This window comes from Ammospiza nelsoni, chromosome 9 (assembly GCF_027579445.1).
Source record: "Ammospiza nelsoni isolate bAmmNel1 chromosome 9, bAmmNel1.pri, whole genome shotgun sequence".
Lineage (NCBI taxonomy): Eukaryota > Metazoa > Chordata > Aves > Passeriformes > Passerellidae > Ammospiza > Ammospiza nelsoni.
Window position 1 is genome coordinate 31,510,555 of NC_080641.1, and position 15,521 is coordinate 31,526,075.

General features: G+C 48.2%; 2 protein-coding genes across 2 annotated transcripts; one reads left to right on the top strand and one right to left on the bottom strand.

Moving 5' to 3' along the window:
- Positions 1 to 696: 696 nt before the first annotated feature.
- On the bottom strand, positions 697 to 11,250 carry LOC132076823 (NADH-cytochrome b5 reductase-like). The gene is made up of 7 exons (XM_059478174.1): positions 11,093 to 11,250; positions 9,947 to 10,138; positions 8,956 to 9,104; positions 7,749 to 7,836; positions 4,624 to 4,728; positions 3,323 to 3,526; positions 697 to 1,726 (listed from the first exon to the last, which is right to left on the bottom strand). Exons 2-7 carry the CDS (start codon positions 10,133 to 10,135, stop codon positions 1,523 to 1,525), a joined length of 939 nt encoding a protein of 312 aa, XP_059334157.1. The 5' UTR covers positions 10,136 to 10,138; positions 11,093 to 11,250; the 3' UTR covers positions 697 to 1,522.
- A 298-nt stretch (positions 11,251 to 11,548) lies between these two features.
- On the top strand, positions 11,549 to 15,521 carry MRPL37 (mitochondrial ribosomal protein L37). Its single transcript, XM_059478173.1, has 7 exons — positions 11,549 to 11,966; positions 12,194 to 12,377; positions 12,826 to 12,941; positions 13,445 to 13,630; positions 13,899 to 14,056; positions 14,551 to 14,754; positions 15,314 to 15,521. Exons 1-7 carry the CDS (start codon positions 11,558 to 11,560, stop codon positions 15,389 to 15,391), a joined length of 1,335 nt encoding a protein of 444 aa, XP_059334156.1. The 5' UTR covers positions 11,549 to 11,557; the 3' UTR covers positions 15,392 to 15,521.

Consider the following 15,521-nt stretch of genomic DNA (forward strand, 5'->3'; position numbering starts at 1 on the left):
GCTTGCCTTGGACTGACCATGGACAACTTCCCTGGATCTCCATGCCTTTAAAGCCAGAACCCCAGTATGGGTTAGGAAAATGGCTTTCTTGTCAGCCCTTTCTCCGAGGAAGTTAACATGAAAGCTGCAGCTACACTTGATTAATTCCAGGCATTTGGTAACTGGAGACAAATCTCAGCAGTGCAAAGGGAACTTACACTCCCTCCCAAATGTGTGAATCAAGCCACCACTTCAGTGCAAGCTGTGTTTTTTTGTGTAACAAACTACATTTCCTTTGTGCAAGGTGTAGTGTTAGACACAGGTACAAAAGAAGCATGAATGATAATGCAATAACCATCTGAGACAGCCTGGGAAACCCCAACACAGGGTGAACTGGGAATGAACAGAAAAGCAAAAGGTGTGCAGGACTGCTGTATTTCCAGGTGTGGATACTAAACACACCAGTTTGAAAAGATAAAAGAATGGATATCACATACCTCAGAGGAAAAGCAGCAGCATTTTGGACTGAAAAAAGAGGAAGAGGCCCAGGTGCCCAGGCTGGGTGCTGTGCCAGGCTGCCATCCCTGAGGGAGCTCCCTGTCCCACAGGGAAGCACCCAGCAGACCCTATGCAGCTTTCTCTCCTCAGGTGGTGTTCCTGTGTGCTTAGGGAACCTCCTCAGGCACCTGAGAGTCCTGTGACAACATCAAACAGCTGTTTATTTGTAAAGAGGTTCAATTTAATGAGCCAGGGTTACGATACAACACTTAGGGGACACGGAAAGCAAACAACCATTCTCCCTGACAGACAGCAGCCACCACCCAGCCATGCTCTCCCAGATTTAGGACATGCTCTTTGTGTCCCCAGGTAGCATTTCTAGGGCTAAGCACAGGGTAGGTAACACAGGCTGTGCCAGGGCAGGAGCTCAGCCTGCCTAGGCTCCCCCTGGACAGAATGTATCACTCCTTCCTTGGGGATACACCTTCCATACATGGTTGGGATGGCTGTTTTCAGAGATCAGTGCCACCTTCTCTGTATTAATGTACAGTGGGCCAACTGAGGCACAGTGAGGCTGAAGGGACTTGCCTGACATCAGCCTGCACATGACAGAACCAAAATGATCCCGACTCTGCTGTCCCCTTGGCCTGGCAAGGATCCCTGAGGATTAGATCTCTCCTCTGGACACCTAACAGGGCACAACCCACTGCAGAATAACACAGACTGCAAAGCAAGTCACCAATCCTCATATTACTGCAGAGCTGTGTGTGTGGATGCTTTCTAGTACCCCCTTAGATCTCCCTTTTAAAATTGCACCTGAAGACTTCCATTAAAATTGCCATGCAGGTCCTTGAGGTGTAGGTGGCACACCATGTACCAGCCACTCTGGAATGGCACCCATTCCTTAAAACACCCCAGAGTGAGGATCAACAAACAGCTGCTCCAAGGAGCTCTGTCTGCTGAGCAGGCCCTTCTGTGCAATGTCTGCAAAGAAACAAGGACATCCAAGGCTCAGCCCAAGGTTCCTCAGGTCAGGAATGTACTGCTAAAAGACAAAACAGGAATCTTCTTCAATTCCTGCAGCTTTCAAGTATCTACTCATATCTTCATTGAATGCAGAAGAGCCACAAATTAATACAAATGGCTTTCTTCGACAGGAATTCACTATTGTCTTCATCAAGTCCTCATTGAGATGACCAGTGTACGTGTTTTCCTGGTAGCTCCAAGGAAGTTTTTCCAGTGAAGTTTCCTGGAAAGGTAAAAGTTTTGCTGTGTGTGACACTAAAAAAGACAACATTCCTTAGAGCTCAATCTCTCTCCTCCCCTCAGAGTGGGGCACAGGATGATTTTCACCTTTGTGACACCATGTGGGTGACACTGACCCTTCTGTGAGCTGCATTCCTCTTCCCAAGCCCAGATTAAATACTTCCCTGCCATTCACTCTGAGGGGACTGAACAAAACCAGAGTGTAACTATCACAAATAAATGCTGCAGAACTTTTTCCACTGAGAACCATCTCCCAGGGCACCTTTCCTATTCCCAAATCCCAAGTCTATTCCTCTCCACTGCCTCTCCCATTCCTAAGCCTCTTTCAGTCCCATCTCCCTTGACCAAAACTGAAAGAAGGCAGCTCTGCTCCAAAGCCAGCTCTGATCCCATGAGAAGTGCCAGCTTCTGTGGTGCTGGATCCAGCAGGGACTCCCCTGCTGCAATTAATCAGGAGCAGAAGGTGCTCAGATGTGGTGGTGACAGGCAGCACAATGAAATACAGACAGATACATAATCCCAAGAGGGACAATGCACGAGCCAGCCTTGGACTACCACAAACCTGCTAAGAGAGGAGGAAAAAGGGAGAGAGGAGGGGCAGACAGTGTTGACAGGGGTCAGGTGGGCTTCGTGCCCTTCACTGATTGAATTTCAAGACCTCCTCATGCTCTTGAGGCAGCAGTCAGAGAGTTTAAACACCCTGAAAAGGGTATTTAAGCCATGTCACCAGAGACAATTATGGTTATGCTCCCACAGAGCAGCTGAGGGGGTGCCCAAGTCACCAGCACTTTTCCCTCTACCAAATCTCATCCTGCCAAGGCCATGTGTGGAACAGAATGTATGAGGCAGTTCCACTGTGAGAGATACAAGAAATGATTCATCTGAGGAACTAAAAATGCAATGGGATTCATTCCCTTAGCATAAATAATTCTTTCTATATCCTCCCAGCAATGAATCCTCATTTCTGACGGAAATAATTTTTAACCACCAAATCCATGCAGAACACAGGCAACTTTGGGACCAAATGGAAATGAAAAAGACTGTTCAAAATGTAAGACCATTGAGAGGTATGCCCTCATCCCATGAATGTGGCAGAAAAGTAATTTTACAGAGGGGGAGACAACTTTTAGAAGTTTAAAAATGGGTCAGCAAGGAAAAATAACTGCTGGGAAGTTGGTGCTAGCACACCAGAGGGGAGCTCTAGCCACGAGCCAAGAATGGAAGATAAGGACAGATTAAGGCATTGGTATCAGGAAGAAAGAAACAGCTTATTTGCTGTTTAGGTGCAACAACAACTGTCTGAAATGGGGAGGAATAAACAACAGCGACTATGAAACAGCAGGTCCATCCCAACAGAACAGGGAGCAGAGAAGAACAGTGATGGCCACTTCCCCAAAATTCTCCAGATGAGTAGCAGTGAGTACATGCAGCAGATTTAAGAACAGCAGCTACTGGATCATAAATTAGGCTGGATGACTGGGAAAGAATTAAGATCCTGCTTATGGAAAAGTGGAGGAGGCAGAGGCTCATCCAGCACACAGAACCCTGACACAAACATGCTTCATATCCATTTAATTACCTGGCTTAGGACATAAAATATTCTAATATTCCAGTACCGAGCCAAATCCTGCAGAAGAGGTTTTAAATAAATTTTGTCAAAGGTAGGGAAGCAGCCAACAAGAGTTACAAAGGTTTCATCCTCTTCATCATCTGTTATGGACTGGAGGATGGGAATCATTGGTGCAAGGCCAGTGCCAGAGGCCAGCATGAGGAGCTCTCCATGCTAAGAACAAAACAGAGAATTTGGAATGAGCTGTGGTGGCTGGAAATGGGTGTGCTCATGGTTAGTTCCTCTTGCTGCCACCCTGGTAAAGAATCTCTTGAGAAACAACATACCAGAAGGTCATGAACTGGTAAATTCAGATCCCAAAATGTATTTTACTGCAAAGGATTACAGATAGCACTTAAAGAGTTTACATATCAAATCTAACAAAACTGGATTTTTCCCAAATATAATAATTTATCCTAACTTTAGCCTTGATTTCAATTATTCATGTTTCAGTTTCAATTTTGCAGTACGCTTTGCTGACCCACTGTGGGCTTTCTTCCACTGGAAATGCTCCCTGGGTTCCTCTTGGTTGTTGCAAAGTAAAATCCTGAATGTCCTCTGGAGGGAATGAGTGTGTCAGGAAGCAGGACACAATTGCTCTGCATAGAGCTTGGCCACTCAAATGTTAGTTATTTTTGTTGGGGGAAACAAAAAACAACAAAAACAAATTCACAAAAAAACCCCAAAAGACTTTGGGATCTTAATGACCAGTGTTTCAAATTTGCTCCTCATTTGAAAGGTCAGAATTAAGTGACTGAGTTAGTGTGTGTGAGAAGCCTCCCCCTGAAACCAGATCTGCCTTTCCCTGCAGCCAGCCTGGTATTGGCAGGTGGGATCAGCGTTTGGGGAGCGACCTGACACCTCAATAGCCATGGGAATACCCGGGAGAGGAGAGGATTAGCACCTCCCCTTCACCCCTACTCACTCACAACACAGAGATGTGGGTCAAATCAGGCAAAAACCCATCCACACTCATTGCTGGTGCAAAGAAGGTTCCCTTTGTTAGGCACATCAGGAACTCTAATGAAAGTGATGAACACAGAGCCTTGCTAATATTCTCCTGTCTCCCATCCACCTCCTCTTCCCTGTTAAATATTCTGCATTTCAAGAAAGTGCTCCGACTGACTGCTAATGCTGTCACACTGTACAGTAACCCAGGAAGTCTCTAAAATAATCATGAAAACAGTAATCAAATTGATGTCTTCCCTTCAGAGTATTGAACAAAGCTTGCTGCCACAGGCTGAAGCATCCTATGGCTCTTAGGAACTAACCTTGTTAGGCTGATATGGGAACCCTCCAAACGGCCCACGCCAAAAGACCACGTCTCCTCTTTTCCATGTTTTTATGTATTGTGACATTAGCCCAGCTTCATAGCACTAATAAAAAACATTGCACAAAAGAGAAGAATAATTATACTCCGTTGGAAAGTTTCCCAGCTTCAAGTCGATTATAAAGTTATCTACATTTAAACGAAAAGGGGACAAAAAACCATTTTGTGTATTTAAAAAAGAAAGAATGATCTGTTTGAAAAATAACTCAAAGTTATACCCAAAACAAAGACATTTAAATTAAATCATATTGGAACCATTCCAGCTTGACTATAATGTAAACACAACCCCCCTCTGACGCAGCCTGAATTTCCAAAACTGGAGAAAGCTTATCAGAGCTCTTGCTTACAAAGGACACAGAGAAGAGTGTCTTGAATGCAAAGCACAGTGCAGGCCTTCAAGTGTTCTCCAAATCTCAGGGTATGGGGGTCTGGAAATGCCCTCTGGGTACTGTTAGTTATATAAACACTGCATAGCTCTTGCTTTGTTTCAGTCTCTCAGATGCTGCACTGATACAATTAGTGACCCAAAGTCAGGCTTCTCATTTGTAAAACTCTTTGTTTTCAGACCAGATCATCTGGATGCTGAGGGATGCCTCCACAGTTCCAAAAGAATATGTTAATGTTGGCCCCATGGAAGAAAAACACGGGCAAAAAACCTGCCTCACTTTCCACCAGGCACAAACAACATTATCCAGGCTTTGCCTGCAGGAATGCTGCTCTCACTCATGACTGAGGAGAAGGGCTCAGTGCTTACTGGAAACTCAGAAGGGATGAGAAGCTGGAAAATGAAGGGCTTGTCCCAGCAGTCATGTTGCCATCCATGCCCTAAATGTGTGACCACTGGATGTTTTAAGAGGGAAATGTGAGCAAAAGAGCATCCACAGTCTGGGATGTGGCTGGAGAACCAGGAGTGGCCCAAGGAGCAGGAGCTGAAAAGCCCAAAGCTGCAGCACACAATGGGTCTCACAAGGATAAGCCTGGGGAAGAGCAACACAAGCAGGGGTCAGAAGATGGGATGTGATACAAGCCCACACAAAAGAAGTGTATTTGGGGGTATTTCCTGCACAGGCATTGGAGAGAAGCCTGGCTCCACACCCCAGTGCCTTGGCTGGCCACCAAGCTGCACTGCAGGCAAACAAAATTGGTGAACCACAAAGCAGCTCAGAAAAAGGCAGTGAGGGAGCCCATGCTTGTGCTTGCAAGCAGTGTTAGCTAAGAAAGAACACAGATGCTCCTCCCCTCCCAGCCTCTCTCTTAAACCTGAAATATTAACAAGTATTAGCACCAGTTGTTACATTCAAAAGGTAAATCACACACATGTCCAGGCTCTGAGTTATTGTCAGAATTCTTTTATGTTCAGAGGGCTCTGGGCAGGTGCTAAGTCTCATGCAAAGAGTGTGCACTTGCTTCAGAGAAGCAAATTTTATACCTCCCTTCTTCAAACACATCCAGAAACCCAAGGCAAGAACAGAAAAGTTCACTTACTGCCTATTCCCAAAGGACAGGGGTAATGGAAACTAAAACAATCCTTCTTTCACCAAAATTATTTTTAAAAAAATTGAAAAGTGATTGAGTGGGTTTAAAATGAGTTTTTCTAAATAAAAAGGAAAAAAAAAATCTCCTGGGGGAAAAACCTCCACACCCCATTTTACATGGAGAGAAACCCTAACATTATAAAATCACTCAAAAAGAGGGTTATGCTCTGTAAATGGCAACTCCCTCACTCTTAACTGTAGTATCACAAATGCAATGCCATAATAACAGGAGATAGAAGGGTTTGAACAGTGCTTGGATTGCATAGTAATAATAATATACTACTTCCCAAAATTGCCTCAATAGTGTGAAATATACCACAACCTACAGAGTGAGTTATAAAAATGGCTGCTTTACACTGGGTGTTACCAACCTCTTTTGTCACTGCCAAAGAATAACTATAGCTCCTTTTGGGATGAAAGGTTCTATATAAAGGAAAGGTATCATTACAATCATTACTATTATTATTGAAATGCAAAACCTGTGAGTAATGAGCTGCTATACATGAAATTTCAGTCATCCTGTGAATGTATCCTATTAATGCAACTCAAATGCAACGTTTCTCTCCCCTACCACACACCAATTGCCACAAGAATGGGGAAATGACCCTCCCACAGGTGTCCTAGAGAAGCTGTTCACTTTTCTAAAGAGCAGGGTTTGTGTTAGAACATACAATGCATAATAAACCCCAGAAACATGAAATCCTGCAAGACAGGCAGAGAACAAGTGGCCCTTCTCTGCAAGCCACCTGGGATACCCAGCACTCTGAATTTCACACCTGTACTGAAGTCTGTGTCTGCCCTGAGGAGTCCCTAGCGACATATGGATGCAGTATTGGAAAAATGTTCAAGTCAGTATTTGCCACACAAAATAATCATTTATGAGCACCCTGAAGATTTACACGAGACAGATTTGTAGCCAAATCTCCTATAAAATCCTTTTGAACTCAACCAGCATTTTGTGGTTGACTCCATAAAGGTGAGGACATTTGTCCAAAATGGGCTCTGCCACCGTGTCCACCTCGAGAGATGCAGCCTGTGCCTATGGGACACCTGTGTCCCCTGTGGGCCACAAAGTCCCTCTCAGACTGCAGCTCCAGAGCCCTGTCTGCACACCAGGGGCAGCTGTCCACTGACAGAGGGGTGTCCTTCAAGTAAAATACAGAGGGGAGGATAAGGGCAAACACTTCCCAAAATCAGTGGTTCAGCTAGGTTGACAAATGGGTGTGATTTCAAAGGCAGCCTGAAAAAGCAAAATGAAAGGAGAGAAGTGGAATGGACACATCTTTCCATCCCAGGGGCTCCCCCAGGTGATCCCAGGGCTTCTGCTGCAGAGCACTTGTGCGTCAACTTATTCTGCTTTCAGTTTTGTGGGAAAAACCGCAATTTCTATCAGCAAAGCAAAAATGCTTCAAAACAACAGAGAAACAGTCCATGAGGGATTTGAGAGAGTCTCACTTGAAACACTGACAGCATGCTTGGTTCCTAAAGAAAACACCTTATACTCTCATCCATATTGTCCAGGCTTACTTACTTTAATTAGAACTTCAAAGTAACCTTCTGCATTCCTGGGGCTAATTGGAGTATAGGCTCTCTGGACCTCCAAACCATCCACCACTCCTCTGAAGAGAAGAGAAACAGGAAACCCCTGTGACTTGGGTCATTTGGGGGGCTCCTGCAGCTCTCTGGGAGACAGGTCCTCTACCCAGTGGCCCAGCCTGTGCACAGATGCAAAACATTTCCCTTCCAGAGGCAGAAATCTGGGGGGAACAGAATGGCTAACAGCACCTTTTGTTTCCCAGTGTGGCCTCAGCTGTACCATATCCAGCTCCTGGACACACCCCTGAAAGGGATTTTGTAAGAACATGCAGGAGTGGCAAAGGGGAGAGAAAACACTTAAGTTTGCTGTTCCTTTTAGGCTGGGGTCACTTTCTGCATCCAGTCAGCATCTGGTAATCAAATAACAAAAGCCAAGGCACAGCCTTGACCTCGGGCCTTGCCAACACAGACTGTATTTTCCTGTAAGCCTTCCCTTTCCATGGAATTACCCACCCTGCTCTTTGCTACTGACCATGGGGATTGACTAAAGTGACCAGACCTTTTTGTGTGCAGTGTGATGAGCCAGGGCTGGAGGGAGAAGTGTGTGCTGTCAGCAGAGCCAGCTGCACACACCAGCCCTGAACGTACCAGGGACGTCAACAGATGCACATCAATGGCATCCTAACAGGACTTTCTCTATCTGGCAATGATCACCACAGATGGCTGAGAGACAGAAACTTTCCCCAAGTGGCCCCTTTCTGGCAAGCAGCAAACTACATAGGAGGGTTGTTTTGCTAGAAATCAGTCAGGCAGTGCTTGGGTACTGGGGTGCTCAGTTACCCCAAGATACAGGGCCTAAAATACCCAGCTCTGGGGCAAGTGCAGCTCATTGTCTTCATTCCAACAGGCTGGAGTAAATAATCTGTTGTAACATCTATTCTTTTAGATCTTTCTTTCTGCAAATGTATTTTCTTAATCACACCTAGTTCTGTCTGAGCCACCAACGCAGGGATAATGCTGAAGCAAACCACAGCTTTTACCATAGAATTAGTAGAGGCAGCGAGATCACGAGCTCTTTCATCTGTGTCATTGTGGAAGTACAGAAATCATGATTTGCCTGCTATGAAGCCTTTGTCTATTGACAAAACCCTATGTGTTAGGTTACATAATGCAGACTGTTTAACTAGCACAGAGAACAATACCTTAACACGATATGTTGTCCTAAACTCAAGCGCAGGCTGCTATTTCCCGGTAATTCAAATTTGTACTGGTAGGTGTCCTCTGTCAGCTGCTCCACCGAGCTCACGCTGAATGCAGTGAATGTATCTGGATTCAGCTCTGAATTATTGCTCTGCGAGAACAACAATAAATAATTACTTGGTTAGATGGTGTCTTTTATTATTTCATTTTTTCTCTGGAAGCAAACATGTGTGGTCATTTAGTGCCAGAGATACTCAGGACGTATATTAAACACTGAGGCCCGGCGCAAATTCCAGCTCTCTGCTGATTCATTATCATGTTCTGCAGCGTGCACTTTGGGATCTTGCATTTCTCCCCACCACCACCTTTTGAAATTACTTTTTTTTACACCTTACAGCAAGGTCATCCTATTACGACTCACTGCGATCATTTTCTCGTGTCTGGAAATAAACAGAAATAATTCTGCTAAAAGAGCCAAGCGCTGCTTTGGGGGCAACTTTGCAACCTGCTGATGGCCACAGTGAACAGAAAATATTGTCAGTTGTTTCAGCTGATCTTTTTTGCTTGACCCAGCATAGTTAATCTAATGTAAAAGGGCACTGACAGGCTTTAAAATTACACTCCGAAGACAACTGCTCCACCACACACAACACAGTGTTTTCTCACCATCAAAATACAAGTCTAAAAATCAGGCAGAGATGAGAAATGTGAGGAAAACAAAGCTTCTCCGAGGAAACTCGGAGAGGAGAAGCTGCAGAGCCAGAGCTGTAATGCGACACCAGGGAGAACTCTACACTTGGAAAATCACATTACAGCAGGGAGAGAGTGGCCAAGGGGGAGGGAGAAGGCTGAGTTTGGGGAATTGCATTTACAGCCCTCTCTTAAGGCACCACTTGAATTTATCCCTGCATCCCTCACCCACCCACCACCACCCCACACTCGAACGAGTACGATCAAAGCACAGGCTCCAGGATGCCATGAAGAGAAATCGACCTGCTCCTTCTTTCCCATGAGAAGGCTTTTGTCTTGCGTTGCTTTGGCTCTCTCCCACTGTGCAAGCTCCTTCTCGTACACATCGTAGATGCAGGGCTTGCAGCCGCTGCCGCAGCACTGGGATGGAGAAGGTTCCTGGGGCCTCAGAGCCAGCCAGTCCTCCTCGCTGGCACCCTCCTTGTCACTCATTGCCTGCAAAACACAAGCCCTGCATCACACCCAGCACGATGAAAAGCAGCTGGGTGTTTTCAGCTCATCAGCCGGGTGTTTTCAGAGGACCGAAAAATCTCTCTTGAGCATCTTGTGTGTATGTGTTAAACTGAAAACCTGGAGCTGATCTGTGTCTGCACACCCCATTTTTGTTTGAGCGCTCAATGCCTCTGCACAAACGCCAATCCTCACAGCCCAGAGCAGAGCCTGAGCCCAGCCTCGGGCCCTCCTCCCCAGACAGGCTGCCCAGGCAATGCTACACCCTTTAATCCCGCTCGTTCCGCCGTGCTGATTTCCTACAATAGAGCCGCTTGGTCACCCGGAGCAGAAACATCTTAAAAATCTGCTGCTTGGCCCAGGAGAAAGGGTGACAAACCCAACCGGCAGGACAATGGGTAACAAACCCAGGCACCAGATGCGGCCTGAGCTCTGCGCGGCTTTGGAACGGGGGAGGGCGGCGAGCTGAGAGCAGCGCTCAGAGCCAAGAGACCTGAGGCAAACAGGGCAAAGTCTCAGGCAAACAACCACTGTGGTTATGGGCTTTGAATATACAGGTAGGGGAGGCCAACAAGCACGGGATTTTATCGCTTGCTCCTGGTCTTCCCAATTAGTTTTACCCATTGAACACTCCTCAGATCAGAACCACGCTGCGGACATTGCGGGGCCCCTCCACCCTCACACATGGGCTGAGTGAATGCTGCTCACAGCGCGCTCGTGTCCGCATCCCTTGGACACAAAGCGGGCCACAGGAAATTGTGAAGCCACGGGTGACGAAGAGGAGGAAGCGAACACTTAGCGCTTCCAGCAGTTTCACTGTCAAGGTCAATTAATTAACTAACCTTCACCCCTGTAACAGAAACACGCTCATTTCAAAGGGGGGGTGGGGGGGGTGGGGAACGGAACAGAGAACCAAAGGCGACTGGCCCGGCTTCCCACCTCTCTGTCCGGGGACCCGAGGCACTCACGGGCTATGAACGGAGGGTAACCTCCATGGCCGGGGGTGAGGCCGAGACTCGGGCTGCGCGCCTCGGGGCTGCGCGGATTTACAGAGTTTCGAGCACTCACTATGCGCGCCCAGGGGCTCGGACAGGCCGGCCCGGGGCAGAGCGGACCCAGCCCCGGGACACCCGAGCTGGCCTCGCCGGCTCCCGCCCAGGGACGGTCTCTGAAGTGCCCCCCCCGCCCCACAGATGAGGAGGCGCCTCTCCCCGCCCACCTCCCCACTCACCAACCCAGCGCCTGCCCTCACCCGCCAGGCAATTTGCCGACCCTCCCTTACCGCGGGGCGCGCCTGCCCGCCATTGGCCGCCGCCGCCGTCAGTCACCGCGGGTGACGGTGGGGGACGAGCCCTCCCCAAGATGGCGGCGGGCGGGCGCTGAGGCGGCCGCGGGAGGAGGAGGATGGCGGCGATGGCGGCGGGGCCGAAGGCGCTGAGGCGGGCGGGGGTGGCGGCTGCGGCGGCTGCGGCGGTGACGACGCGGGGCCTCACCCGCGGCATCGTCACCCGCGCGGGGCGGCCCCGCCACCGCGCGCCGCTTCCACGCACGCCCTGGACCGTGCGCGGGCCGCCGCCGGAGGTGCTGGCGGAGATGGCGGAGCCGCGGCCGGTGCGGGAGCAGGTGGAGCTGGACACCGTCACGTACGCGGAGCGGCTGCACTACGTGCCCGGCCTGGCCCGGCCGCGCTTCCCGCCCTGGGAGCGCGGCTGGCGCGACCCCTGGTACTCGCCGGGGCCGCGCTACGAGGAGATGCCGCTGTACAAGGAGCGCGGGTGCTACATCTGCCATCAGGGTGTCCGCATGCTGGAAGGTACCACACACCCCGCGCTGTCCCTGCCCAAGCACTCGCCCTGCTCCTCCTGCCAAGGGTTCTCATCGCACAGAGTGTAAAACAAACACGGGCTGTGGGGAGCCTGCCCAGCCCCATGAGCTGCCAGGCAGCCTCGGTCACATAGGGACTGGCTTGGGTTGGAAGGGGGCCTGGAGCATCACCAGTGTCCCCTGTGATAGATAGATTGTGCTGGGTTGTGTTTCCAGGAGTCCGGCAGGCGCAGTGGCTCACCAAGACGAAGCTTGTGGAAGGTTTGCCCCCAGCCGTGCAGGCCATCATGGATAACCCGGCTCTTGGGCTCCAGGAGCTGGAGGAGAGGGCGAAGCACATGGTGTCCCATGCTCGGCTCTGGGCCACGGCAGAGGCTGCTCCCAGGAGGGAACGATATTGGTGAGTCCTCAGCTGTAGGGGAGGTTTAAACTTTACAGAGACAATTCATACTGAGCTCTTCTGTGGAAAGAGGGTCTGTGTGCAAGACCATCAGATTGTCAAACAAAAAAAGCAACAACCAAAGCAACAAATAAAACCCAATTCTGAATATTGGCAGTAGCACTGACATAAATACTACGCTAGATCAAAGCTTCTTTCAGGCCAATGTCTCTCTGTTTCAACTCAAGATCTACTAGCTGATGCAGAGTATCAGTTTTTAAAATAATTGTAAGCATTACCTCTGCCAACTTGAAACAGGCCTGGTGTGTGTGATACCAATCTGCAATTTGGGAGTGCTATGCCATTGTATGTTTTACATACAGTAATTTTACAGCATTTGTGCCCCAGAAGCGTCTGCCTGCTATTATGATCTCATTTTTATGTAACTGTTTCTTTTCTTGTTTTACAGCCCAATGCTGTTTGAAAACCTGATACATATATGCCGGTTAATGTCTGGGAAGTATCCTGCTCTGAGTAAAAGGATGTTGGCTAGAAACTGCAGGATAGCAGCAACGTGGGAAAGAGGTCAGTTGCCACTATGGTGGAAGCATTTAGCTCTGTAAGATAAGAGGGGTAGCAAAGCTCCTGGCTTTCAGGCTGAGGATTTGGAAGAAATTAAACAATTTCTGGAACTGGGTAATTCTTTGTGGTTTAAATAGCGCTGTTGGCATTGTTGGCATGGGCAGCCTTGGAAGATGGCAGGATGCTGTCCCTGAGGAGATTATTAGGTGTTAATCAATATTGACAAGATGGTGGGAGAAGGGAACCAGTCTCTTAGACCTGATTGTTTATTTTCTTATGTCCTAAATCAGTGCTGTTGTTTTTCTAAGGATGTTTAGTTAAGAACTTAGCCCTAGCAATTAAGGTTGGCATTTTAGAAGAACCCACAGCTGAGCTACTATTTAGGATGGGTTTGGAGGTGAGGGGGAGAGAGTGAGCCTTGCAGAACAGACTGGCCAAAGGAAATGTACATCTTTCCCTGGTGTTCTTTCACCAGTGTTTGACTGTGGCCTAATTCCCCTCCCCAGAATCCATCCTCCTTCAGGTCCGTGGCCTGAGTGGAATACTCATGAACTCTATGAGCCCAATAGCACCAGTAGCCTCCAAGGAGGAGATACTGGCCACCAAAGAGCACGTTCTGGAGACCTTCTATCCCATTGCGCCCACCATCGACCTTCAGGAGGTGAATGTGTACAAAGAGCTCAATGATACAGGTCAGTGCTGAAGAGAATTATCTGTGTTTGGGGCTCCTTGTTCTACTGGGGCAGCTGAGAGTAGGGAGTGTGTGGGAATGAGGGGACAGCTTTGCAGTGCAAGTGGTGTAGACCTGTGGTGGGTGAGTGTATTGTTGCCTAAGCAGGACTGAGGACAAGAACTCAAACCCCAGCAAACAACTTGAGCAGTTCCTGAAGATAATGGGAGAAAACCTTGGCTGCCTGGCGTCTTCCTGAGCGGTTTCTGACAGGAGTATGTGCCCTTCAGGTTTCAGAGATGGTTATCCCTACTCTCACCCTCACACCCTGTTCTTCCTGGAGTCTGCCAACGTTCGCACTGACAGGTTCAGACCGGAGCAGCTCCGTGCTAAAATGCTGATGTTTGCTTTTGGCAACGCGCTGGCCAAGGCCAGGACGCTCCACGGGGTACGTATGGGAGCCTGCTGCTCTGCTGGGCCTCTCTTCTCCCCCTGCTGCTGCAGCCCCTGCAGGCAGCCCTCAGAGCCCCTTACTTGTGTAATTTTTTACACCCCCTTGTGTGATTTTCACATCCAGGCTTCCCAGTCCAGAGGTGAAAACCCAACCTTCAGAAATCCACCGATGAGCAATGTTTGTGATGCAGTGGGGTGGTATGGGCAGGAACCAGGGAATAGGTTCAGCTGTAAAACTCTAACCCATCCCACAGCTCAGTATGTAAATTGACAGTTTGTTGCTGGCTGAAGGAGGAATTTTAATTAAACTACAAAATCTACATTCAAAACTTGTTTGACTAGAGTAATTTTCTGGGCAAGGTAACAATATATTTATTAAAATCTTGGCTTTAAACCAGCCCAAAGATGCAGAATCAGCAAGTACTCCTACAATTTCTGTTGTAACTGGCTTTTGAAACATTCTCCCCCACATGCCCCTTCTTTTCCTAGAATGATCCCAAAGTTTTGGAGCAGCCAATAGTGGTGCAAAGTGTTGGCACAGATGGACAGCTCTTCCAGTTCATGGTGTTCCAGTTAAATACAACAGACCTTGTCTCTAATGATGGTGTAAAAAACCTGGTCTGGATTGACTCTGATCAGAACCTGTATGAGAGAGCCCAGTGTGTCCCAGAAGTCAAGAAGGGAGTTGTTACGGTAAGGAGAACTTGGGAAATGGTGTTGGAAATGCTGCCCTTCCACCACAGCTGGGGGTCTGGGGCTGGCACAGAGCTGCAGCAGGTTTTAAACTAGCTGGAGGGACCCTCAGGGGACATTGGCCTCATTTTTACCTCAGCAGGTGTTTCTCAGGAGACCAGTTCCTGAGTGTTTGTGGTGCTGATGTGTGACATGCCAAGCTTAACGTGAACTCCTACATACAGATACTCCCAGCTGAAATCCACCATCCCATAATGTGCTTGTTCAAAGCCAGCTCTGAGGAAGGGAGCTCTCACAAGCAGCCTCTCTGGGGAGTAAATAGAGCACAGGGCTGCCAGTACTGGTTATACTGGGAGGGCATCTCACTCACAGGCAAAGGGGTTCTGCCCTCTGAGATTGACACCAGTGGAAGTGCCCCCACCCAAACCCTTCTGGGGAGGGAGAGCACAATTTGGAAGCTGCCATGCCTGAAAGTCTTATTCAAGCATGTTTAAAGCCGTTGTTTGTCTACATTAATCACTTCACTGCAAACTGAGCATCCGTGTCTTTCTCTCTGCAGAAGCCCGCTGGAATTTCTGGCTTTCAGCCAGACACATTCAAGAAGTTTCTGGCACTGTATCTGCATGGAACTGTGTGAAATTCAGCTCAAATGAAAATACTTCACCAACTGTACCTGCTGCTTCTCTTTGCCAGAACCGTCGTATTAATTAAAGAAAGGTGGATTAATTTACTTTAAAAAATAAATTATATTGTTACAGAAAGTAAAA

What these genes read in the sequence shown, in the direction of transcription:
- LOC132076823 (XM_059478174.1), bottom strand. Translation starts at nt 10,135, where the DNA reads ATGAGTGACAAGGAGGGTGCCAGCGAGGAGGACTGGCTGGCTCTGAGG. An exon ending in TCATGGGAAAGAAGGAGCAG is followed by an intron (nt 9,105 to 9,946) that starts GTCGATTTCTCT and finishes TTGTTCTCGCAG; the next exon opens with AGCAATAATTCAGAGCTGAA. An exon ending in TATTTTATGTCCTAAGCCAG is followed by an intron (nt 1,727 to 3,322) that starts GTAATTAAATGG and finishes TTACCTTTCCAG; the next exon opens with GAAACTTCACTGGAAAAACT.
- MRPL37 (XM_059478173.1), top strand. Translation starts at nt 11,558, where the DNA reads ATGGCGGCGATGGCGGCGGGGCCGAAGGCGCTGAGGCGGGCGGGGGTG. An exon ending in GGGTGTCCGCATGCTGGAAG is followed by an intron (nt 11,967 to 12,193) that starts GTACCACACACC and finishes TTGTGTTTCCAG; the next exon opens with GAGTCCGGCAGGCGCAGTGG. An exon ending in AGCAGCAACGTGGGAAAGAG is followed by an intron (nt 12,942 to 13,444) that starts GTCAGTTGCCAC and finishes TCCCCTCCCCAG; the next exon opens with AATCCATCCTCCTTCAGGTC.